General features: G+C 40.5%; 1 protein-coding gene across 3 annotated transcripts in view; it reads left to right on the forward strand.

The window, feature by feature from the left end:
• ckap5 (cytoskeleton associated protein 5) overlaps positions 1 to 26,862 on the forward strand; it is a 108,300-nt gene that overhangs the window by 318 nt on the left and 81,120 nt on the right. For all 3 annotated transcript variants that reach the window (XM_061821761.1, XM_061821762.1, XM_061821763.1), the window contains exons 2-8: positions 4,358 to 4,454; positions 8,916 to 9,109; positions 12,735 to 12,941; positions 13,168 to 13,339; positions 13,431 to 13,560; positions 19,782 to 19,882; positions 19,984 to 20,097. In XM_061821761.1, coding sequence (XP_061677745.1) covers positions 4,398 to 4,454; positions 8,916 to 9,109; positions 12,735 to 12,941; positions 13,168 to 13,339; positions 13,431 to 13,560; positions 19,782 to 19,882; positions 19,984 to 20,097 — 975 coding nt within the window. In that variant the 5' untranslated portion in view covers positions 4,358 to 4,397. The remainder of the gene's footprint in view (positions 1 to 4,357; positions 4,455 to 8,915; positions 9,110 to 12,734; positions 12,942 to 13,167; positions 13,340 to 13,430; positions 13,561 to 19,781; positions 19,883 to 19,983; positions 20,098 to 26,862) is intronic.

Consider the following 26,862-nt stretch of genomic DNA (forward strand, 5'->3'; position numbering starts at 1 on the left):
GACTTTAGAACATACATTGGTAATCAAATGAAATGTACATACCACGTTCTTTGCCTCTGGAAATGTCTTTAACCTACACTAATGATGGAACGTGCTAGCTTGTCACTCTTGCTGCACAGCGTAAGCCGTCAACCCGCCTCACCATAATTTGTTCAGCTTTCTTACCAAAGAGCTTTTATCAATATCCAACCAGGATTAGTTATTTATAAAGGATTCAGACTGACCTTCGAGGTTCGACGGAATACACAATCTTAAATGTATTTCTCAGCGTGTTGTTTGGCGTCTGACTTCTACTAATAACAAGGTCCATCCATCCATTTTCCTTACCTGTGCTGAGCCTATCGTATTGCTCAAAGAGTTGTATTGTTTACGTCCATCCATCCATCCATTTTTTTAGCTGCTTATCCTCATAAGGGTCGCGGGAGTGCTGGGCCCTATTACAGCTGTCAACGGGCAGCAGGCAGGGTACACCCTGAACTGGTTGCCAGCCTATCACAGAGCACATAGAGACAAACAGCAGCTCTAACAATCACACTTAGGGGCAATTTAGACTGTCCAATTAATGGTGCATGATTTTGAGATGTGGGAGGAGACCGGAGTGCCCGTAGAAAACCCATGCAGGCATGGGGAGAACATGGAAACTCCACACATGGAGGGCCCGGATTGAACCCGGGTACTCAGAACTGTGAGGCCAACGCTTTCCAGTTGCCCCACCGTGCTGCCCTGTTTGCATTCATGTAGTGAAGTAGTGTCCTCCTGAATTTGTATAATGTAATCTATGACCTTACTCTTCTAACATGAAACACTTATATGATCCCATTCAGAGGTTTGTGCTGTCTTAAATGTGATGTTGTTTGGTTCTCTGTTCATAATTCCACAGACATCTGAAGATAGACGGGACCTGAAAAATCCGCTATGTATGTCTGTTTTGACATCCAAATGATGCACGACCAAAGTATTGGAACTGTAGTACACTGTATATTCAGTCTTCAGCACTCTTATTCTTCTACTGTTGAGACTGATCTTTATAATTCATTCCAAACTATTTTTTTACTGGCTGAACTAAGCTCCAAAATGGCATCTATGATGGCAGGCAAATAATTTTTCTATAAAGGTTGCAAAAGAGCCACAGGAGGCCAGGAAAAAGGTGAATGCATGTTCCAAAATAATCATTTGATATTGCTCTGCTAAATTCCTGTATGGTTTGCTGAGGTCTCACGTGATCAAACTTAGTTTTGTGTGATTTCTGAAGAAACTTACTTTTGAAATCCAAGCAAAATCTGGATATGTGCCAACTTTCACAGCCAGACCCGGAAGAAACATCCTTGACCCCGCCCCTGATGTTGCTGGTACTTAGCATTACAGACATTCGTTCTAGTTAAGCCAAGATGCCGATGTGTTGTTAACCAAACTGCAACAAAACTGAGAAAACATACGCTCCTATTACTTTGGATAAAGTGTTCCTTTATTGTCAGTGAATCTTTAGACTGGTAACAACATAAGAAAGTAAATTTCATTATGATTCTCTCATCTAGTAAAATTAAGCCATGAACAAGTTTGCATTCTGTACCTACTATCCAAATATTCTTAAAAGCGTTATTTTTAAGCCAAATCATGTGAGATCATTGATAGAAATAAAGCAACTATTAAAGCCATTAAAAAAAAAAAAAACTTTTGCAAAGGTAACGAATTTTGTGGTGTGTGAGTGGGGTCTTCTGAGTTTAAGAACACAAAATGGAGAGGTAATCTTGAAAGACAGCCAAAACCTATCCAAATGTAATATGCCTTCTTAAACAATAAATGTACATTGGAACCTTAATTTACAAAGTTAATTGGGTCTTCAACACTGTTTGTAAATTGAAAACTGGTTTATTTTAGGATGAAGATAATTTTCACCAAAAGAAATAATGTAAACATGTATTATTGGTGGGGGCACGGTGGATCAGCTGGTAAATTGTTGGCCTCACAGTTCTGAGCTCCCGGGTTTGATCCTGGCCCCGCCTGTGTGGAGTTTGCATGTTCTCCGCGTGCCTGTGTGGGTCTTCTCCGGGCACTCTGGTTTCGTCCCACAACCCAAAAACATGCAACATTAATTGGACACTCTAAATGGCCCCTAGGTGTAATTGTGAGTGCGACTGTTGTCTGTCTCCATGTGTCCTACGATTGGTTGATAACCAGTTCAGGGTGTACCCCGCCTCCTGCCGTTGACAGCTGGGATAGGCTCCAGCCCTCCCCGTGACCCTCGTGAGGATAAGCGGCAAAGAAAATGGATGTATAATTGGTTGCAGCCTCAACATGGGTGTCCATTTTAGTAAGGTATGTAGCCTTTGAATTAATGATGCACTGAATGAATTGCATTTTTGGTTTTAGACAAAGATTTTCCTCAACGAAATAAAACTGCTGTAACAGGAAAATTTTATGACTAAAGCAAAAACCTTTTTTATTTAATGTCCAGAGACAAAATACTGTAACCCACTAACACCAGAAATTAGTCACCAGATGTCACTTGAGTCAGGGACATTGTGAGTTCAAAAAGTAAATTTTTAAAAGTTTGACGTAGTATATCATTTATAAAATAAACCATTACTACCACAACAGGAACATTTTCGTCATATCAGCTACAATAGTAGATGTAGGAATTTCAAAACTAGCATGTAAGAATTGACATTTGGCTGTAGTTGCGGCCACCATTATAGGGTTGATGCCATTAATACATTAAAATAACATTGAAGCTATAATTTATTAACACGTTTAATTAGAGTAATTGATGTGCAATTTTTAGCAGGATTTGGAAAAAAAAATCCCATTGCATAATATACTGCAATAGTTGTCCCATGGTCATATTCTTGACAATTTTTTAAATACAGGGATTCAAACAAACAGTGATGCAGCCAAATTTTTACCACCTAAATGTTTCACCCCAAAATGGCCCATTAATGCATTTTTGGTTTTGGACAGAAAGACCATCATTGAAATAAAACTGCTGAAAGAGGATGTTATGAAGCAAACAATAATTGCACCTAATGTGCTTGTCTACACTAGATGTCAAATGTCTGTCTGTGAGGTTTCTTTTGCTTTTCAGGTCATGTTTTAGTTTATACAGAAACATGAATTCATATTTTGTGGATTTCTGTCTAAATTCTGTTTCCCCTTGCCATGAGGAATTTCTCAATCTTACCCATGTCAGTGAATACCTCCACCATCCCTTTTTGCTCCTGAGGTGGGGTGGTCTTAGCAAAATATGGACAAAGAAGATACAAAACTAGGTTGAACAGAATACTGTGGCTTTTCTGGACACTTATATAACAAAGTTCACACATTTATACTAAGTCTATGGGAGAGCGTCACTCTGTGAAGGTCTCATCAAACATCTGAAAAAGTTGCTCGCAGTCGGTTTGTTTTGCTTGCCACAGAGTCACATGGCTGAATCATGTCCGCGGCTTCTGGGATTTTTGTTTGCCATTGGTTGTTGCGGACAAACTTCTTATCCTTCCATGTATTATCTTAGCTGCTTATCCATACGAGGGTTGCGGGAGTACTGGAGCCTATTCTAGCTATCAACGGGCAGGAGGCAGGGTACACCCTGAACTTTTTGTCAGCCTGTCGCAAGGCATATAGAGACAAACGGCCACACTTACAATCACACCTAGGGGTAATTTAGAGTGTCCAATTGTTGCATGTTTTTGGAATGTGGGAGGAAACCGGATTCCCTGGAGAAAACCCATGCATGCATGGGGAGAACATGCAAACTTCACACTATTGGGTCTGAGATTGAACCTAGGACCTCAGAACTGTGAGGCCAACTCTTTCCAGGTGCTCCACCTTGCCGCCCAAACTTCTTATTCATAGTAAAATATTTTGCAAATATCATATCTGGAGACTATCTTAACATTATACTATTGTATGTCTTGGCCATGTTGGACCTAAAAATATAGTGCAACCAAATCATGTTTAGATGGTTGCACCAGCTACTAGTGCAAAAGTTAGTGTCGATCTCTGATTATTAACAAGGTAACCTTATCTGATGTCAGTTGGTTAATGCTATTTGTACAAATCCCTTTACACACATCTGCTGCTGCTTTGATCACCACAGAACCTCAAGTAAGATGTGGTAATCATATTAAGTCCCAAAAACTCTGTAAGAACTTCTTTATATTTGAGTTCTGTAAGTAGTTTTGAGTAGATAAAATTAAATTTTGTGTAATGTCATGATTTTAGCCACGTGCTTAAATTTAAGTCATTAATTTTTTGGGGGCCGAAACACCCCATTGACAGAATTTTAAATTTTGCTTTTGTCCACTTTTTTTGTACAAATATAACTGTGCTAAATATTAATTTCTTTTTATCTCCCCCCCAGTTGAGAACCTTTGGGGAACCTTGCCGCTGCAAGTGGCAAGATGGGGGACGATAGTGAGTGGATGAAGCTTCCCATCGACCAGAAATGTGAACATAAGGTACTTGTACTCTTGTAATAATCTGGTATCTTGATATGATTTAAAAAAAAAAAGAAGTGTACGGGTGATCAGACTTCAATGGTTGAAAATTGAGCTTTTAGCATTTAGATTCTGTGGACGTGCCACTAAAAGCTCTGAAAATCACGCTTCCCTTGTAGTTTTTTTTTTTTAGTTGTCAATCAAAGATGTGTGAAGTGGCAAATGAAGAACTGCGTAATTGCGTAGACAAGTTCACGGCCAGTAGAAAAATTCTGTGGCTGCCACTCCTTTGCTTCCTATGAAATTCTGTGGACCATATATTGACAGCGAAAAGGGGTTGGCAACCGAGAAACGTGGCGACCGTGGTGCAAAGGATTTAATATGACATCGAGTCAGAATCTTGTTAATAATAAGCTTAAACTCTTCTGGGAATGTTTCCCACAATGTTTCGGACTGTGTTTATTGGAATTTATGACCATTTTTCCAGAAATTCATTTGTGATGTTACACACAATAATGTCTGTGAGAGAAGAAGCCCTGGCTCTATGTTTGGCCTGCACAACCCTTACCTCAACCTATATAACTCTTTTGGGTGACTTATGCCACTCAAGTTTATCCATATCAAACACTCTCATCTGTCTTTTTTTCTTTTTTTAACCTTGATTTGTGTACTGATGTTCATTCATGCTGGAACAGGAAGCGGCCATCTCCAGAATGTTTCCACAAAGTAGGAACTTTCCAAAACTCCAGTGAAAGGATGACCTCTTCTGTTCCAACATTTCTGTGCACAAAGCAAGATCCATAAACACATGGTTGTGAGAAATTAGGGATCATATTTGTACATCAATATTTGGCCTCACAAAATATGCTACTTTGAATAATGGGTGGGGAAGTCCCATAAACTCACTCTTAAAGCTTGTTGAAAACCTTCCACAATTTGTTGGAGCTGCGAAGGGTAGATTAACATAGTCTTAAACCATTTATTTTACATTTATATATTTTAGAATGAGCTTTATTTTACTTTTATATATTTAAAAATGGGACATCACTTAAACATGCAAACAAAGGAGTTGACTGAATACTTTGGGCAGTCTAGTGTATACCTCAACGATTCAGTATGACAGTCACGAGCGTGTTGACGAGCGTGATCGTGCTCCCATGACTTTATGCTCGCAAATCTGCACAGTTGACCACGAAAAGTCACGCGTGTAAAATTTGTTACGAGTCGAAAAAATAGATATTGAAAGACGTTGCTTATTTTGTGTAGTCTTGACATTAATTTATGTTTATTTCATAAGCGTTGTTAACTAAACAAGCCTACTTCTAAACAATCAGTATTCACCCGGAAACAAGAAATGCAAGTTAACCGTACGGACCGTGTTAGGAAGTTACAGGGCCTTCGCCATATGTGAACACACACTGAGTCTGGTGAGTAATGTTTTTAAAAATGTCCCAAAAAAAATGGCTGGTTATCCTAGCATCCGATTCTATACTGTTATAGACTTATGTATATGACAAGAGTTCGTATTTGATTCCTGGCTTTAGCGTGACGAAAGTTTTGTCAGAAGCAATGCCGTAATTGAGCGAATTGGAGACAACTGCGTCCGGGTTCCTGTTTCATGCCATTGGTTCATGCTACCTGTGGATGCTATGAAAAATTTATAAATGTTTAGGATTATCTTCCAAAAAAACAAAGGATGGCAGTGTCTGTCTGCCTGTCAGCTGCCAACTTTGACGGATGCCCATTACGCAGAAATTTGCCCATCACAACTTTGTCTGCTATCGGAAAATACTCCCCGTGCAGGGCAGAGGCAAAAGATTCGCCAGGAATGGTTTTCTGAATTCAAGTGGCTCAAATTGAGGGATTCAATTTTTTTTCTGCCAATGGTGTATTGACAGTGGAATAAAAAAATATTTCTGACACGCTGAAAATCATCGGTGGTGCCAAAGTTGAATGACTTCGTGAAGCATCAGCAGACAGCTGATCACAAGTTTGCTGCCACTGCAAAGACGTAGTTCATGTAGAACGTAGATGATGATGATGTAGAACTTCAGCAGGCATAACATTGCAAAGACGTCCTTAAGGAACTATCTCAAAACAGAAAGTGTAAATGTAAATCCTTAAATTTGAAAGCCCTGAAGACGAATTGTTTGATTTTGATGCAAGTTTCTGTAAATGGGTGAGGAGTAAAATCTTTATTTGTAAGAATCTTTACGGTAGGAATCATGCAAAAACTTAGTGTTGAACAGTGATGTTATTTTCTACAGTCAGGACTATTGAAGAAGATTGAGAAACGTTTTTTATGACACATCTCTGTCATTCTTAATGTTTATTAGATTCAGATACATATAAAAATATAATTCCTTGTATCACATTTATGTCTGAAAGTTACTTGTATGCATTTAACCTGAAGAACAAGAAAGAGGATTAAGTCATGTTAGTAGACCGCAGTTTGACCGGCATGTAATTGGCTATGATTATAGAAAAGTGGCTAATGAAAATTTATTTTGGTCAAAAAGAAAAAGGTTAACGATGAAAAAAGGCGAGCCAGGGCCCGGAGTTATGCCGAAAGCGCATGTTCAGAGCTTGTTCACATGTGCCGAGAGCATTTGCATTGAAAGTCACCGACATCATGAGCCATGTCAAAGGAAATTCAGTTAAACTGAAAACATTTTTGTGATATAACACAGGTATTGTTTTAGTATCTAATGATAAGTATGAGATTGTGATTTACTTTGACTTGATCTAAGTTTCCCCGTGGTACGTGTTATCTTGAAATGGAAAACCTTTCCCCGCTACATGCTTTGGGAAGCTATAGATCATGTACTGCTAGCTTTCATCAATGGATTGACAATCGATAGTGCTGTAAATTACGTTAAATTATAACAATACATCACAATTTCTGACAGGAATGTTTGTTACAATATACCGCTAGCTTGTTGCCACCAACGGCGATTATGTTGAACTAAACTTTCACCATTTTCAAAACATTGAGGGTATAGACCGTTGATGGTTATTCCTTGACAGGCCAGTGCATTGAACTTTTCTTCAGATAAACTTTGTTAGATCAAGAATTTTTATTGATTACAAATTTTAAGTTGAAATCGAAAATGAACATTTCTGAGTTTGACATTTTTTTTCTATTTTAGTTATGCATTTGTTTATTTTATTTTTCATTTACAGTTATGTTATATTAATCCAGTAAATTATTTTAAGGTCTTGAGATTCCATCCCTAATAACGCCCGCAACTTTATTTACGGGCATGACTGGTGGACCACACGCGTAACTATAACTGCGAGCATGGCTGACCACACGCGTAATCAAATGTTAGGGACTGCAGTACGATAATGTTCTCAGTATTTTGTTTTCAGCACTGACAGTGAAGAAAATAAGTATTTGAACACCCTGGTATTTTGCAAGTTTCTCCCACTTAGAAATCATGGAGGGGTCTGAAATTTTCATCGTAGGTGCATGTCCACTGTGAGAGAGATAATCTGAAAAATAAAATCTAGAAATCATAATGTTTCATTTTTTTAATGATTTATTTGTGTGATACAGCTGCAAATAAGTATTTGAACACCTGAGAAATCCAGTGTTGATATTTGGTACAGTAGCCTTTGTTTCCAAAATAAGACTTGAGTCATCTCCAATATACACAAAAGCGTCTTGCGGTCACACGTTAAACTTCGGTAAACCTCTCTGTGGTAGACGACTTTTTTTTTTTTTTTTAAAATATGCATTATTCTCAAATGAGTCAAATGCGTATTTAAAAAAAGACAACAAACCCCTGGGATAGACTTGAGCTTCCGTACACGGAAGCGTGTTCCGGCCATACGTTAACCTATGTAAACCTCTCTGTGACAGACTTTTTTTTTTTTTTTTTTTTTTTTAAAACTCATTGTTCTCAAATGAGCCAACTTGGCATTATAAATACTTTTTGGGAATTTGAGATTGAGAAGAATAATTCCTACCTGAAATGAAGTGATCGCTACACAGTCATGTATATTAGGTTGGGCACCATCCATCACGTTTAATTCCCGAAATCCATCAATCTTGTCTTTTCAGATGGTATTCCATAGAATGACCTCTTTGAATATCTGTCTTGTCTGTTCTAAAAACAACAGCACAACAGGTCTCAGGCATTGTGAATATTCTGCTCTGGTTCAATGTCCCCCGCACTGTTGTGCGGCTCTTTTTGACGGGCAATATGGCACCATGAAAATGGTGACGTCACGTGCACAAGCTCTATTAGACTTGCCGACTAAGTGGGCCGGTTTCACATCCCTCGACTACTGCACAGCTTCACCCCTTACACTGCGTGTTGATTGAAACTAACAGTTTGTAACCTTCGCTGGCCTGTGAGCTTGCTTGACCACTACGGCGTCATCCCAAATGTCAGTGTCTCCCTCTTGTTGTTGTTGTTGTTGTTGTTGTTGGGAGTCCCCACATAAGACACTTAACCTTAACCCTCTGTTTTCCAGGTCTGGAAAGCCCGTTTGAATGGTTACGAAGAAGCTCTGCAATTGTTCCATAGGATAGATGATGAGAAGAGTCCAGAGTGGGGGAAGTACCTTGGACTGATTAAGAAATTTGTCACAGAATCAAATACGGTTGCTCAACTTAAAGGCCTCGAGGCAGCCTTGGCCTATGTTGAAAATGCTCACGTTGCTGTAAAGTAAGTCATGGAAATTTAAATCAATTATAAAAAAATGATTAGAATCATTGAATAAATTGACAAAAACAGTTGAAAAAAACTATTGCACTGACTAAATTGATTAATTTATCAACATTGAATAGAAATCTACGAAATTGTTTTACAATATATATACAAAGTCTCAAATATAATTATACCAACAGAACTCATCATACCTTTTTAGCTCTGTCGTTTGCAAATGAAGTGCCATTATTGTTCACATATAATCCATCTTTATTATTATTTTTTAAACTGCATATCCGAGGTTGGATTGCGGAGGCAGAAGCAGCTTTAACAGGGACGCCCAGACTTCCCTCTCTCCAGCAACTTCATCCATCTCTTCCGAAGAGTTCTCGAGCTGTTCCCAGCCCAGTTGAGCGATGTAGTCCCTCCAATGTGTCCTAGGTCATTCCTGGGGTCTCCTCCCAGTGGGAGATGCCTGGAACACTTCACCAAGGAGGCATCCAAATTAGATGCCACAGCCATATCTGGCTCCTCTTAATGTGGAGGAGCAGCGGCTCTCCTCTGTGCTCTTCCCAGATGAACGAACTTGCGAACTGTATAGCTAAGGGAGGGCCTGGAAAGCCTGTGGAGGAAACTCATCGACCACTTGTATCAGATTTCTAGTTCTTTTGGTCACGACCCACAGTTTGTAACCATAGGTCCTCACCTAGAAGGAGGGGAGGAAGATAGATTGACCCGGACACCCTCTATGCCTCGGCTGTGCCGAGAAATTCTCTCCGTATAAAAGATATGAACATAATCGGTGATAAACGGCAGTCTTGGTGGAGTCCAAACCTCACCGGAGAGGAGTCCAACTTACTGCCGGCAATGTGGATCAAACGCTGACACCGGTCGTACAGGGACCGAACATCCCATATCAGGCGGTTTGGCACCTCATACTCCCAAAGCAGCCCCCACAGGACTCCCTGAGGGAGATGGTTGAAAGCCTTTTCCAACTCCACATAACACATGTAGACTGGTTGTGCAAACTTCCATGCACCCTGGAGAACCTTCTGAGGGTGTAGAGCTGGTCCACTGTTACATGGCCAGGACGAAAACCACACCACTCGTCCTGAATCTAAGGTTTGACTTGAACGCTGTGGATAGTGAGGCTGGGGCGCCGCAGACCTCGACGAAGGAAGGCGTGAGTTGGTGGGTAGACTACTTCTTTGAAGACCTTCTCAGTTCCACTGACACTGCTTCCCATGGGCAAGCACAGTCTGGGTTACCTGAGGCGAGGTTTCCTATCTGTCAGAGATGTTCCTAGAAAAACAGCTAAGACAAGCCTGAAGACTGTAGAAAGTGAACTCAAACCAACCAAGATTGTCTTTCTCGCGAGGGACAAATGAAGCAAAACACTGTGTGAGTGCCCTCCCTCAGACTGCCAAAGTGGTAGTCCCTGTCTGCTCTTTTTATTGCATTCTCAGGTCAAAGGGTTACATGGTTACAGAGTGAAAATGCTGACACAGATGGCTACACCAACAGCACATAAATACTAAGGTACATGTTTCTTCAAGGCTGCAAGAGTGTCCTGATAAACCCACAAGAGAAAAAGCATGGCAATGTTTAAAGACATGTTTATGGCATTTGGGGGTATCCTCTTGCGGTAGAAGGGCATTATCTCATCCCAGTGTTGAGGAGTATCTGCTCAAGATCAGAAGCGAAACATGCTGAGGTCAGGATGGAGACATCGATTCCCAGTGTTCAGGAGTATCAGCTTGAGGTCGGCAGGGGGGCATCGCCTCCCAGGTGTCACTGGGTCACTCTTCAAGACACGCACACAGCTCACAAAGAGAACAATTCAGACTAAGACTAACAGAAACTGACACGATAAAACAATCCTAACAGCAACTATAGTAGTAATGATATACTTTTATCATGATAACTAACATAGTAATAAATTCCTTAACACTATCTCTGGGGCTGACGTCACCGAGGTGGTTAAAAATGTCCTTGGGAGCAAAGCCCTGATTTCGTCCAGATTTCCTAAAGGCTCAATACTGTATGTTGTGAGGCTGTCCTGGTTGACACTCCTCTGCAACATCGAGTGGACATCGGGGTCAGTACCTCTGAATTAGGAGACTGGGGTGGTGGTCCCCCTTAAGGATGTCTTCTAACTACAGGGGATTACACTACTCGGCCTCCCTATTCAGGGGTGCTGGAGTGGAGGGTCCGTCGGGGAGTCCAATCTCAGATTCAGGAGGAGCAATGTACATTTCGTTCTGGCCGTGGAACAGTGGACCAGTTCTAGTTCCAGCTTGTATGGTATAAAAAGGATACAGATCCTCCCTTCCGCTTGACCTAACAGCTGAACAGGACCCAAAAAAAGCTGCAGCACCATTCACCTTTCTGCTCAGTCTGAACCCACACTGTCTTTTGTCACATTTATCTTTTCTGACGTCGGCGCGGTCTTCTCTGAAGTTGCAATCTTCTCCTTTCACGCCAGTTTAAGTATTGCGTAGTTGCCTTTTTGCGCTCCTTGACCTAAATAAGTGTACGCTAATTCTGCTCGGTTGTGTTCATGATGTAACCACGTTACCATAGTCCTGCTTCTTTTTGCTGTCATTAATAGGCAGATACTCAGAATACCAATTGCATCAAACTGGGAGAACTAGCAGTGAATTAAATTGGATCCCATGTCAGGAAAAAAAATTAGTTTTTCTTTTTTTCTTTTTATTGTCCTTGAAATTCTCAAAACATTTGATTACTCCTCGCAGCCAATTATAGTGTAATGCGCTCTTTCAACTTTTGACGAATTTTGGGGAAACAATCCACAATATGGACAAGAAATTATGGTAATCATAAATTTGTATAAAAATGCTGTCATGTCAAAAAAAAAAAATCACTTTTTGCAGAATTATTCTATCTTTACTGTTCTCATATGGGACATTTACAGGGATGAGAATTTTCCGCCGATCGCCGGATTTCCGACTTTTTCAGACCAAAATGACCATTCTCGAGATAAGTGCAAATCCGTTGAGAAAATTTCAGGGGGGGTGGGGGAGTATCGTATCATATGCCGTTCTAACTTGCTCAGTCGTGTAAATATTTGCATTTTGCGACGTAAACATTAAAACTTGTTTGCGGCAGATTACTCGATTGGACAACAGAGTTATACAGTATAACGATCCAATCGTGTTAGTGGTTAATCGAGTTTCACCATTGCCATGTACATGTGTTCTCGGTTCTCAGAAATCGCAGTGTAACTTGTTAGTTAGCCAGATAATGGCGCGTGGGACTTAGCGCGAACTGAGCGACGGTGTGTTCAGTTTTACGATGGCGAAAGTGTTAGGGAAAAAAAAAAAGGATCAAGATTGAGCGAGGGCAATTGACAAGGATGCTGGAATCAAAAACTGTTTCAGACAGGCATGGCTTGAAAAAAGTGTAACCATGCCGATAGGACTGAAAACGGTATCAACATGTCTAACCGAACACATACAAAAAGTGGACGTTCCCGGCAAAGTGCTGTGCACTCTGTGTTCCGATAGGAGCAAAAAATATCCTGGAGGAAACCCCCCCCCCCCCCCCACCACACATCAACAGACATTTTCAATGTTTTTCAAAATTGGTCATTCTCATCCCTGCATTTGTTTTTTTTCCACAGAACAACAGGTGATGTTGTGTCTGGTGTGGTGACCAAAGTGTTTAACCAGCCAAAGGCTCGGGCCAAGGAGCTGGGAACAGACATCTGTCTGATGTACATTGAAATAGAAAAAGTCGAAGTGGTGCAGGATGAGCTTCTTAAGGGACTGGACAACAAGAACCCCAAAATAGTTGTGGCCTGTCTTGAGACTCTCAGGAGGGCTCTCAGGTCAGTGCTATTTTCTCCTAATAGAGAAAATTGCTTATGTAAATACATTTAATAAAATTCACAGACAATATTAATTTCATCATGGTCACTGCAAGAAAAAAAACAAGATACTCTGTAAATTAGATAAACTATCTACTAAGATTGACTTCTACAGTCATCTCTTTGAAACAAAAATCATAATTATCATAACTTGCATACATGAATCATTTTCATTTGTGGTCTGCAGTGAGTTTGGATCCAAGATCATAACATTGAAGCCAGTCGTGAAGATTCTGCCCAAGCAGTTTGAGTCCAGAGAGAAGGCAGTGAGAGATGAGGCCAAGATGCTTGCAATAGAAATCTATAAATGGATCAGAGATGCTCTGCGACCTTCACTGCAGAATATCAACTCTGTCCTGGTGGGACATGGTCATCTCTGGAAACATTTATACTTGTGGAACTACTTCTTTAACAAGTGCATTAATTGACAGAGTTTGTAATTCCTTTCAGCTAAAGGAACTTGAAGAGGAGTGGGTGAAGCTTCCTTCGTCACCACCTAAGCAAAGCAGGTTCTTGCGCTCTCAGCAAGACCTGAAAACAAAGTTTCAACAACAACAACAAGCACAAGGACAAGAGTCTGGTATTAAAACAACACAAACAAACACACATTGCTAAATTGTCCTGTACTGAAAGGGGAAATCCACTGCTTTGCATTAACAATGTATCCAATAGGTCATTGAATAACGTACTCTATTTTGACAATGTAATGCCACTGTCATGGAATGCATGATTTTTAGTACGTTATTAATGAAAAAACTGCACCCGGTATGGACCCATGCCTTTTTTCACCACTAAACATGATTTTGACATATGGCTTTTTGTTAATCACGCCATGAAAATCCTCTCAAGGGATTTGCTTTCGAGAAAAAGCAGGAAGTGACATACGGGGCAGGATTGCCCTCAAGCGGACTTGTTTGTTTCTATTTATTTTACCTGCATGAAGGTAGCTCGTAATCCATACGTTAGAGATGCAAAATGCATCGATGTGCCCATCGGAAGGCTTCCGTGCAACAGCCACTGTAGGACGGCCTCCGCAGGCCTTGTCAGCGGCCAGCCTTGCGAGCCGGTGTGGCTCGCCGCGGCGCCGGGCCGCGGTTGCTCATCTCCGCCGATGAAGTATGCGTTTTTCAGGTGGATCGGGCAGGGAGGTTTTTTGGCCATGATCCGCATATCTAAATATGGCTTGAAACAATAGGGTAATTTTACCCCGGTAACTTCCTCGGTAGTGAGATGTTCTCTTCGAAAAAAGCTTCCGTGTCAGAAGGGTCGTGTTCGTCTCTCACAGTAGGGGCCACAGCGTGGTTTCAGAGGCGAATATCCGGAATGACGTCACGGGCAGGAGATGCAATCAACATGGCGACCACTTGGATGTCGAATGACACTTCTGCAACTTTGCGCATGGATGACGCGCTCACCGCTCATATTTATTTCTTCGCATAGACATTGAAGTGAATGTTATATTTATTTTTCATTACAATGTCTATTTTAGAATGTTTATAGGATTACACTTGACATTTAAATCCTCTCATTTAATTGTGTTTTGAGAAGATTATCGACAATTACGAATTTTCAGGGGCGCTGCCATTTTCGTGAGTCACGTGACCTACATGCGCGGATGTGATGTGTTATGTGCCGCAACAAAGGCTCGATTACATGGGACACCATTTATGCCCAGCGCTGATTTCTCAGCTTTATCCTCATCTGATGAATAAATAGCAGTATCAATAGAGTATACTCAGCCGTGAGTAGCTCCACCGCTCGGTTGATCGGGAAGACGGAGGATTACTTCCATGCACAGCCGTGAGCCCGGCCGTGGCCGGCGAGCGAGCTCATTGCTCCCCGAGCCCTGCAGCTCACTCGCACGCCTCGGGGCGCGAGCTCACGGCTCTCCGGAGTCCCGGAGCTGTGCCACTAACGGTTGTGTATGGAAGTATTCCTCCGTCTTCCCAATTAACTGATACTGCTATTTATTCATCAGATGAGGATAAATTCAAGAAATCAGCGTTGGGAGTAAATGGTCTCCCATGTAATCGAGCCTTTGTTGTGGCACATAAAAAGTCACATCCGCGCACTTAGGTAATGTGACTCGCGAAAATGGCAGCGCCCCTGAAAATCCGTAATTGTCGATTATTTAAAAAAAAAAAAAAAAAAAAAATCTTCTGAAAACACTTAAATAACAGGGTTCGCACGCGGCCCTAAAAGTCCCTAAAAACCCCTAAATTTTTGAAGGTGCATTTAGGGGCTCCTAAAAGTCCTTAAAATACGCGAAAACTGGTCAAGCCCCTAAAAAAGCCTTACATTAAAAAAAATCATAGGGAGAACCTCTACCGCCAAAATTCTCCCTAAAAAATAAATTAATCTTTTATTAAAAAAAAAAAAAAAAAAAGCGATCCGTCTGGCATCCAAAACAGCTGGAAATTGTCAACGGTAGTCACTGTGTTGACAACTAGTCGCCATCTTGTCGATATTCCATTATTTATTCCCGTGAGTAGGCATTTCACTTCGTCTTCGTTACGACTTTGTGTAGTTCTTTCATCGATCCAACTTGTATCACGGGGAAGTGCATTTTTCAAGAAGCTTGGGTTGAAAGTAAGGAGTTTGGGAGCTGGGTTCGTCGAGATCCAAAAGATCGGCACATGTTTTACTCCCATCTGTGCAAGCAGAGTTACCAGCTTGAAAAGATGGGCGTCAAAGCGCAGGAGTCGCACCGGGAAAAATAGGAGACACGCTGATTTGGCGAAGACTCTCATCTTCTGTTGGTATGAATCTGTTTCTAAAATATCAAGATAATGAAGCATCAACTTCAGGCAGTGGTACTAGCAGTGCATGCGCACTAGGGATCGCAAGAAAACGCTTACTTTCATAACCGGTTTTAACACAACAGGTGTAGCAAAAAACGATTAACCGGTTTTAAAACCGGTACCATTGTGGTGTTTTACATAATTCACCCGCGGTACCTCGAGTTGCGATGCGCGGTTCCGCATGGAGTGTTTTTGTTGTTGCTCTTCCGGAGTGACGAGTTCAGAGTTCCCCCCGTTATGCGAGTAGTGTTTTGATGTCTGCCAATAAAACAAGTTTACTCCCATACTTTGGAGCGTTTCCTCGATGCCATGTTTGATGTTTCTATGATTTAACTGAATGTTCTTTTGAGTCCAACTTTACTCTAACGGCGAAACTTGAAAAAAGTGGAAATGATGTTGAAAAAATAGCGCAATGTGGAGTACCGGATCCGGAAGAAATGATTGGAAATTTCAACCGATTTCGAAAATCCGATTACGGTTTCGGTTTTAAAAAAAAAACGAAAACCGGTTATAACCGGTTATTTGTTGCCGGTTGCGATCCCTAATGCGCACCTACAGTTGTCCAGCCAGAAGTCAGGCTTTATGAACGTAGTTCAATACACGAAGACGGACTCGTTAAAGGCAGAGATTGTGTGGACTTTAAAAGTGATCTGCAGCCATTACAGTTACAAATCTTGTGAAAATAATTCAAAAGTGTTTGCAGTCATGTTCCCAGACAGTGACATTGCTAAAAACTACCACTGTGGGGAAAGGAAGACTCCGTACCTGGCTCCATTTGGCATAGCTGCCCACTTTTCATCTCTACTGCCTCAAAGCCAAAAAAGCCAGAATAGAGACTGACATATCAATGCTTATTGAGAAGGCTGACAGGCTGTGTGAGGAGGCAGAAGAAAAGAGGAATCTGAGGTTTATCACCGAGGCCAATGCACTCAGAGGCAGAGCAAAGGACAAGAGAGCCACTTTGGCACCTCTGCAGCAACAAATAGAGGAGGCACTGGGTAGGCTCAAGGAGCAAGAGTAGGGGTGCTGAAACAGACATCAGTAGAAGACATTTGTGTATATAGTTGCAATTGTAGTTAGAATCTGTTTTTCTGTATACTGTTATGTGAAGACGTTGACAATGGTCATATCAATGAGAACTACCACAAGGGGCGACAGGTGATCACTGTCACAGGTACTGAGGTACTGGAACATTTGATGAACCAAGAACGGTTGATGGCACCATTGGGTGAGTCTTTTTTCCTTACTCTTGATTTCCCATGATGGCCCTAAATTTTTCGTGTCTGCCCTGAATTTTTTCTGTGTCAGCCCTAAATTTTTCGTGTCAGCCCCTAAGAATGCTCCTAAAAAGCCCTTAAATTTTTTTGGTCAGACTGAGTATGAACCCTGTATGAGAAGATTTAACATCACAGTCAAAATAGATTACATATTACATGACCTATTGGATACATTGTTAATTCAAACTTTCCCCCTTAAATTCGTATTTCCTGATTTATTCATATGTTTTTTTTTTTTTTTTTTTAACTTATTAGTGTTAGATTTGTAAGGAATTTCATTTTTCTTTCTTTACACCGTTCATCGGCAGGGTGACAATCCTTTGCCTTATTGAGATAAAAGTCTCCTAACAGGCCACAATCAAGGAAATAACACTTCTTTTTTGTTTATGGTTAAGTTATATGATAACTTTACGAATTTATAATCTCGTCCCAAAATTCTAACTGCTAACTTTGACCAATGAGTTATCCTCTCCTGATACCAAATTATGGTTTCGGATTTAAAAACCTAAATATTTTGATATACTGCAGAATATAATGTGTGAAAATCATGATATCCCCAAAATGGGACGCTGCCCACTAATGGGTTAAAGACAAATATTCTATCAAGAAAACTTGTCCATCCTCCAAAAGTCTTTGCCTCACTATGCATGCACACACCTGCTTGCTGCCATTAATGAGCAAGCTCAGCACTGGTGGTGACCCGATCCTGCTGAATGAACTTAAGGAAATGGTCCTGTTGTTTGCTGGACTTTCTTAGGTGGCCTGAAGACTTCACAGAAATTGAACCTCTCACGAAGTTCTTGAGCATCCGACAAATGGTTGATTTAGGTGTAGTGTTACTAGCAGCAATATCTTTATCTGTGAAGCCCTTTTTGTGCATTGCAATGTTGACTGCTTGTTTCCTTGCCGGTAACAATCATTAACATAGGAAGAACAATGATTTCAAATACCACCCTCCCTTTAAAGCTGTTATTCTTACTCAATCAGCATGACAAAGTGATCTCAAGCCTTGTCCTCATTAACACTCTTAACTTGTTCATGAGATGATCACTCACTTGTCAGATGGCCCTTCTGTCTCAGGACTGAATTAGAGTTGAAGTGTGTGTGTGTGTGTGTGTGTGTGTGTGCATCAGTCTGTTTGGGAAGTAGATGTATGCGTGTGGGAGAGATGACGTTAATTTTCATGGCAAATAGAGACTTTGCAATTAAATTCAACTCATCTGATCACTTTTCATAACATTCTGAAGTACCTTTAATTTGCCGTCATAAAAAATGAGGCCATTTCGTGAAAATTAGTCATGTTATTTTCTTTCTCCGGCACTCTAGTTTCCTCCCACATCCCGAAAACATGCATTCATTGGAGACTCTAAATTCCCCCTCGGTGTGATTGTGAGTGCGACTGTTGTCTGTCTCCATGTGTCATGCGGTTGGCAGGCAACCCCTTCAGGGAGTACCCTGCCTTCTGCCCGATGACAGCTGGGATTGGCTCCAGCACTCATGCGACCGTTTTTAGGATAAACGGCTCAGGAAATGTATGGGTGGATTGCTAATTTGTCATGCTAAAAAACATTTGGCCATGGCAGCTAATGTAGCTAATGCTAAAAAAAAAAAAAAGGGTCAAACTTGGCATTTCCCCTTTTGACATCACAATCCAGCTACGCAAACAATGGCAATTTTTTTTATATATAAACCTGTAAGGGCTACTCAAAAGTTGTATCAGATTGTCATGTCAGGGGTGAGGTGGGCTGAATGTGTGGTAGAAAAGTTTATGCTGGAGGTGAGACTACATCAGAGCTCTGCCTTAAGATCCTTCCTGTCCACAGTGGTGATGGATAGGCTGACATATGAGGTTAAACTTAGTTCCTATGACCATGATATGCTTAGATGACATTGTGATCTGCAGTGAAAGTAGGAAGCAGGTAAACGAACAGTTAGAAAGATGGAGGTGTGGAGTTATAAGGAGAGTAATGAAGATTCACCAAAGACAATATATGTGCATGAATCAGGAGTGGAGAGGTTAGGATTCATGGAGAAGAGACAGCAAGGGAGGAGGGGTTTTAAATACTTGGAGTCAACAGTCCAAAGCAATGGTGAATGTGGTCAGGAAGTGAAGAAATTAGTCCTACGAGGTTGGATTTGGTAGTGAAAGGTGTCAGGTGTGTTATGTGACAGAAGAGTCTTTGGTAGGATGAATGGCAAAGTTTATGACAGCCGTGATTTGTAGATTAGAAACAGCGACACTGAAAACACAACGGGAATCAGAGCTGGAGGTGGCGGGAAATAATGATGAGGGTCTCTAGATGTGACGAAATTGGATCAAATTAGAAATGAGCTCATAAGAGGAACGGCTAAGGTTGGATGCTTTGGAGACAACATTTGAGAGAGCAGACAAATTCAGAGTTGAGAGACTCGGTATATTGATAGAAGGGTGACGAGGATGGCTCTGCCAGGCAAAAGAAGTACAGTAAGACCAAAGAGAACGTTGTTGATAGATATAGTGAGGAAAACATGAGGGCAGTTAGTGTGAAAGAGGGGGATCCAGGAGGTAGGGTTACATGGAGAAGGATGACTAGCTGCCATAACCCCTAACGGGACAAGCCGAAAGAAAGTTTGTCATTTGTCATGCTTGCATCGAAAGAGATCATGTAAGCCAAGTGTCATTGATAACTGAGTTCTTTTTAAACTAGTCCAATTCGGTTTCCTCTTTTACCTACATTTTGCAGGAGAGGAAGAGGAGGACACAGTGGAAGCAGTGGATCCTTATGAGCTCTTGGAAGCTGTGGATATTCTTACCAAGTTGCCCAAAGACTTTTATGATAAAATTGTGAGTGTAATAAGCTAGTGTGTCGGGTTGATACACTTACTGAAATGATCAAGATTGTAGTTTATTCTGTAACCAATTTTAATTTTGAGCCTTTTTTACAGGAAGCTAAAAAGTGGCAGGAGAGGAAAGAAGCTCTGGAAGCAGTTGAATCTCTATCTAAGAACCCAAAACTGGAGGGTGGGGACTATGGAGATCTTGTTAGAGCACTCAAGAAGGTACATCAATTTGCCAACTTCAATTTGTTTGTGTAATTCATTGAGTTATTTTATCAGTGTGTTCCTGGTGACCACTTGTGCAGTAAGCTGAAGGCTTGAGAGACCCTGATGGGTTCTAGTCACTTTAAATTATTACAATTTTTTTTTAAATTAGCTTTTCTTTGTTTTTTTTTTTCACTGAGGAAACATTCCATGCAGTTCCCTCCAACATTATTAGAACGGTAAGGTCACCCGCCACCGGGGCACAACGCAAAATGTCGCTGGGCCTGCCGGGGATCCATGTGCAGCGGGTTCGATACTTATGGTAGTTGACAATGGTCCAACAATCCCATAGCCAATCGGCATCCAACACACGCTGCGGGTTTCCTTTAGCGAATAAGGATACAGAACACAATGCGCGTACACTTTAAAAATAAAAAAGCCTCCTACAATTTAAAGAAACTAAACGCATACAAAATTCTGCGTAACAGCAAGGCAGCGTAAAGTGAACAGTGTTGAAGCGACGAACATGTCGAAATACAATTGATTTTCACATCTAGATGAATGAGACAAAAGTTTTGAATAAAAGCTTTTATTTCCTGTTTTTTTTCATCCACACTGCTGTGGAAATGTATTGGCCTCTTTTTTTTTTACATCTTTCACTCAGGTTTGAAATCATTAGACCAATTTTAATATCAGGAATAACCCAAAGAAGTGCAGTTTTGAAATGACAATTCAATTAGCGTGAAAAAAAAATCCAAACTTTTCTGACACTCTGTGAAAAAGTAGTCATTCCCCCCACTCCCCACCTTGTTAAATCAGTCACTGTGACTAACCACAAATTTGCGAAACGTGAGTTAAATTTTGCAAGCCACACCCAAACCATTACCACCATAGTTGTTGAATCATGAAATAGCTTAAATAGAATGCCAGCAAATATAAAGTATTCTACAAGATCCAAAGAAATTAAAGAAACAAAAATGAGGGGGGAAAAAAAGTGATACTCACCAGTCTGGAAAAACTTACAAAGCCATTTCCAAAGCCTTGGGGCTCCAGCAAACCACTGTCAGAGCCATTATCCACAAATGGAGAAAACTGGGAACAGTGGCAAACCTTCCCAGGCCGGGGTGATGGACCGACTAAAAATATTCAGTGTGTGACGGCTTATCTAGGAGGTCACAGAAGAACATCCAACAGCATCTAAAGACCTGCAGGCCTTGCTGGCCACAGTGTTCATGTCTTTACCATAAGAAAGACACTGGCCAAAAATGGTATCCATGAGTGAGTTCCCAGTCGAAAACCCCCATTGTCTGCAAACAGGAGAAATGCTCATCTCACATTTGCCAAAAAACGTCTTGATAATCCTCAATACTTTTCGAGAAACATTCTGTGGACTGACTAGTGAAAAATTTTACTTTTTCGAAGATGTGCGGCCATTTACACCCGGTGTAAAAATGGCACAGCGTTTGATAAGGCCATTATACCAACAGTAAAGCACGGTGGTGGCATTGTGATGGTCTGGGCTGCTTTACTGGCTCAGGACCAGGACAACTTGCTGAGATTGATGGAACAATGAATTCTGCTGTGTACCAGCAAATGTTGGAGAACGTCCAGCCATCAGTTCGTGCCCTCACACTCAAGCGCTCTTGGATCATGGAGAAGGACAAGGTTCCAAAATACACCAGCAAGCCACCTCTGAAAGACTCTTAAAAACAAAATTAAGGTTTTGGAGTGGCCAAGTCGAAGTCCAGATTTAAATCCCATTTGTGATGATGATGTGTGACCTTAAAAGGCCAGTTCATGCTAGAAAACACTCCAATATGGGAGCGTTTAAAAAATTCGGCAAAGAACAGTGGAACAAAATTATTCCAGAGCACTGTGAAAGGCTCCTCACCAATTATCGCAAACGGTTGATTTCACTTATTGCTGCACAACCCTTTATTAGGTTCAGGGGGCAATTTTCAGTGGGTCAGAAATGTTATGATTTTTTCTCTTTTGTGCCTTAAAACATTGAATTGTCATTTGAAAACTACATTTTGTATTTCCTTGGGTTGTCTCTTGAGTGATATTAAAATTGGTTTGATGCATTTGAAACCTGTGTGAGACAGATCTCCCCCCCAACAAACCAAAATCAAGAAGGGGGTGAATACTTTTTCACAGCACTATAAATTAGTTAAATAACTGTACGGATGACCTTTTCTTTAAAGTGACGCAACTTAGAGGGAGCAAAAGTATTGGAACAGGCATTAAATGAACTTTGTATGTAATACTCGTAATAACTATATCAAGCCAGTGCCCCATTGACTTCACTAGACATTTGCATTTGCACAGGACATTTTTACCAGAGCTTGGAGAGCTCATATTTTTTGGGTGTGAGCGCAACCACCAGTCTCTGCCTTTTATTTTAGATGTCTATCACATTTCACCGATTTAATTCTTCACTTGAGCTCACTATCCATATCCAAAAAGGACTGAACTTCCCTCACAATTGCGTCACGTTGGGGAAAAAAAAAAACAGACAGAAAAGCAGATGCAGTTTAAAAAAACAGCTTCCAGTGACAAATAATTTGCATCAAATCAAGTCATTGGAGCATTGGAAGGGCAGGGCAAAGGGCAAAAAGCCATTGAAAGGGTAATTTATTAAAAACAATACCTCAGTGATGTCGCTGAAATCTTGGTGTCCTGAAAACAAAAATCTTAAACAAATGGTATCAGACCTTCAACTGTCCCACCACATTGTTAAACAGAGAATATCAGACATTAGCATACCTACTGATTTATACAGTGAAGAAAATAAGTATTTGAACACCCTGCTATACTGCAAGTTCTCCCACTTAGAAATCACGGAAGGGTCTGAAAATTTCTGTGTGTGTGTGTGTGTGTGTGTGTGTGTGTGTGTGTGGTGTGTGTGTGTGGTGGTGTGTGTGTGTGTTGTGTGTGTGTGTGTGTGTGTGTGTGTGTGTGTGTGTGTGTGTGTGAGAGAGAGAGACTAAAAAGAAAAATCCAGAAATCACAGTGTATGACTTTTTTTTTTTAACGATTTATTTGCGTTACACCTGAAAATAAGTATTTGAACCCCTGTCTATCAGCCAGAATTCTGACCCTCAAAGACCCGTTAGTCTGCCTTTAAAAGTCCACCTCCACTCCATGTATATTATCCTGAATCAGATGCAGTCACACATTTGAAAAATGCACAGGTGTGGTCAGTTATCCTCGCAGATATAGTTACGGGTGTAGTCCACCAGTCATACCCGCAGATAAAGTTGAGGGTGTGATTAGGGATGGAGTCTCTAGACCTTAAAATAACTTGCTGGACTAATATAACATAAATGTAAATTAAAAATAAAATAAACAAATATATAACTAAAATAGAAAACAAAATTCAAACTCAGAAATGTTAATTTCCAATTTCAACTGATATTAATAGAACATGATGTAAAATGGTATTTAAAAATTTTCAGCAATAAAAATTCTTGATCTGACAAACTTTATCTGAAGAAAAGTTAAATGCAGTGACCTGTCAAGGAATAAACAACGGACTATACCCACAATGTTTTGAAAATGCTGAAAGTTTAGTTCAACATAATTGGCGTTAGTGGCAACAAGCTAGCGATACATTGGAACAAACATTCCTGTAGGCAATCGTGATTTATTGTGAAATCTAGCGTAATTTACAGTGGTATCTATTGTCGAAAAGCTAGCAATAGATGATCTATATGATCTAAAGCATGTAGAGGGGAAACGTTTTCAATTCCAAGGTAACGCGTACCACGGGGAAAATAACTTTGCGTTTGGATATATGGACAGACTAGTCTAACGTTAGAATTTAGATCAAGTCAAAGTAAATCACAATCTCATACTTATTATAGTTGGATACTAAAACATTACCTGTGTTATCCCAAAACTTTTTTCAGTGTAACTGAATTTCCTTTGACATGCCTCATGATGTTGATGACTTTCAATGCAAATGCACTCGCTGCATGTGAACAAGCTCTGAACATGCGCTTTTGGCAGAACTCAGGGCCCTGGCTCGCCTTTTTTCATCGTTAGCCATCTCTTTTTACCCAAAATAAATTTTCATTAGCCACTTTTCCATAATCATAGCCAAAAAATAGCCAATCACATGCCAGTCAAACTGCGCTCTACTAACATGACTAATACTCTTTCTTGTTCTTCAGGTTACATGCATACAAATAACTTTCAGACATAAATGTGATACAACGAATTGTATTTTTAAAAAACAGGGTTCGTACGGCTCAGGGAATATCTGGAATATATTGGAAAGATATCTGGAATATATTGGAAAGAAACGTTGCCTTTTCCAGGTCTTGGAACATCCGTTAAATAGAAAATATTTGGCTTGGGTCAGGGAATGTCATGGAATTTTCAGTCACTGTGACTTGACTGGCGCGATCACGTTCTCAAATCTGCGCAGTCGAGCACGAAGAATCACTCGCGTAAAATTTGTTACGAGTAGAAATACATAGGAGTGAACCACAGCGCGATTATTTATTTATTTTTTTTCTTCAACACAGAAGCACAGTCTCCTGATAGTTTACCTGACTCTCCCCACCTTCGGCTCTTAAAGGGATACACTCATAATTACAAACACCGTCCACCCACACAGTCTGGGCAGCGTAGAGCAAAGTTAGACGTGCTGCTTGTGTTTACCCTCGATAATAATGGTCAAAGTAAAAAAAAAAAAAAAGTGCTGTTGCTTTAATGAATGTCGGGTTATGTGAATAATAACTAAGCAATATTATAGTCTTTATAAGTGAGTGGGTGTATTCGTTCGACTTGGCTCGTAATGGAACCCAATTTTCCATCTTAAAAGTCCGATGTGATACAAATAGGCAAATAGACATTTCTCTTGCATGACATCGTGCATTTACGTATCACTCACCGACACTTCGGCATTAAACATTGCACACTTCATTCATCAGGTCAGTGATACACTAACAAAGTGAAAGTTGTTCTCCTGCAATGTGTAAAGCACTGACAATAATTCAATCAAACTCAGGGAAGATACTTCTCCCTCATTACCTTCGAACATACAAGCCTTGTGTTTGTTATTGTCCACACTTAGTTGTGCACACGCTCTTCTGCAAGCCTTAATCCATTGTAGACACGTCGTCAACTGTGTTTTAGCCTTTGGAAAATGAATCAAGTGGACCCCTTGTAACCTAGAAGGATTCATCAGAATTGCACGTTCAGCAAGTGCATCTGAGGACCATTTTGTTCCTAACATTAAGTTTTCTAAGCGCACACGACCGATAACCAGCATTGCTTGTGGGACATGATGACAAGAGGGACGGGTCAAGCTAGGGGTTAAGACAATGTGGCTATCTGATTGGCTATTATTATACGAGTCGAGTGATTGACAGGTCGGAAAGGTCCATTATACGGAGCTGGTCATGGCTTTGTGATGAAGGTGGTAGCCTTTTAGCCATAGGCCACATGAAGAGGGGGTTCAAACCCATTCTCTGACAAGTAGTGTATGTAATGTAAATTTTGGAGCACAAATGATATTATATAGATGAAAATATATGTTCAACATGTAATTATAGTTTATATTTTTAATAACCATAAATTTCACAGTCATTAGGATGCGGCGACTACATAGATACGCTTTGGCACTTATTATTTAAGCGAAAACACACAATCATATAGCTAAAATATTGCTGTCGAGCACAATCAGTCAATTCAATATTAGTCATGGACTTTCATATTTAATACTTGGAAAGTCATGGAAATTCATTGAATTTTGATTCTCTGGAAGTGTATGAAGCCTGAAAAAATTTCTCAATCCTCTTCTATACTCCTGGGGGTAGAAAATAACATCACTGTTCAACACTAAGTTTTGGCATGATTCCTGCCATAAAGATTCTCCTCTTTTTACTGCTCACCCATTTATAGAAACTTGTATCTTTAGGGCCTTCAATTTTAACGATTAAGAGTCCATTTACACTTTCTGTTTTGAGACATTTCCTTATGTATGCCTTTACAATGTTATACCTGCTGAAGCCACGTTCTACGTCAACTACGTCTTTACAGTTACAGCAAAATTGGGATCAGCTGTCTGCTGATGCTTCACAAAGCCATCCAACTTCTGCGCTACGGATGATCTTCAGTGTGTCAGAAGATTTTTCTTTTTCCACCGTCAACACACCATTGGCAGAAAAAATTTGAGTCCCTCATTTTGAGTCACTTGAATTTAGAAAACCATCCCGGACCCTGGCGAATCTTTTGCTCCAGCCTTGCACAAGATGTAGAATTTCCGACAGCAGACGAAGTTGTGTTGGGCATCCTTCAAAGTTGGCAGCTGACAAGCTGGACTTATACCATTGCCATCCTTTGTTTTTCGGAAGGAAATCCTAAAAATGTAGACATTTTCCATAGCATCCGATGGCGACAAAGCGTGGATTTGACCCGGAACCCGGATGCAGTTGTCTCCGATATAAACAATTATTCGCTCAACTTCCGGTATAGCTTCCGACGAAACTTTCGCCACGCTAAAGCCAGGATTCAAATATGAATTCTTGTAATAGACATAAGTCTAACAGTACAGAATCATTTGCTAGGATAAACAGCCATTTTTTTTTCGCCATTTTAATACTACTCGCCAGATTCAGTATGTGTTCGCACATGTGAAATGAGGGCCCTATAACTTCCTAACATGCTCCGTACGGTTAACTTGCATTTCCTGTTTCCGGGTGAATACTGATTGTTTGGGAGCAGACTGGTTTAGTTAACAATGCTTATAAAATAAACACGTAAATTAATGTC

Source organism: Syngnathoides biaculeatus, chromosome 6 (assembly GCF_019802595.1).
Source record: "Syngnathoides biaculeatus isolate LvHL_M chromosome 6, ASM1980259v1, whole genome shotgun sequence".
Taxonomy (NCBI): domain Eukaryota; kingdom Metazoa; phylum Chordata; class Actinopteri; order Syngnathiformes; family Syngnathidae; genus Syngnathoides; species Syngnathoides biaculeatus.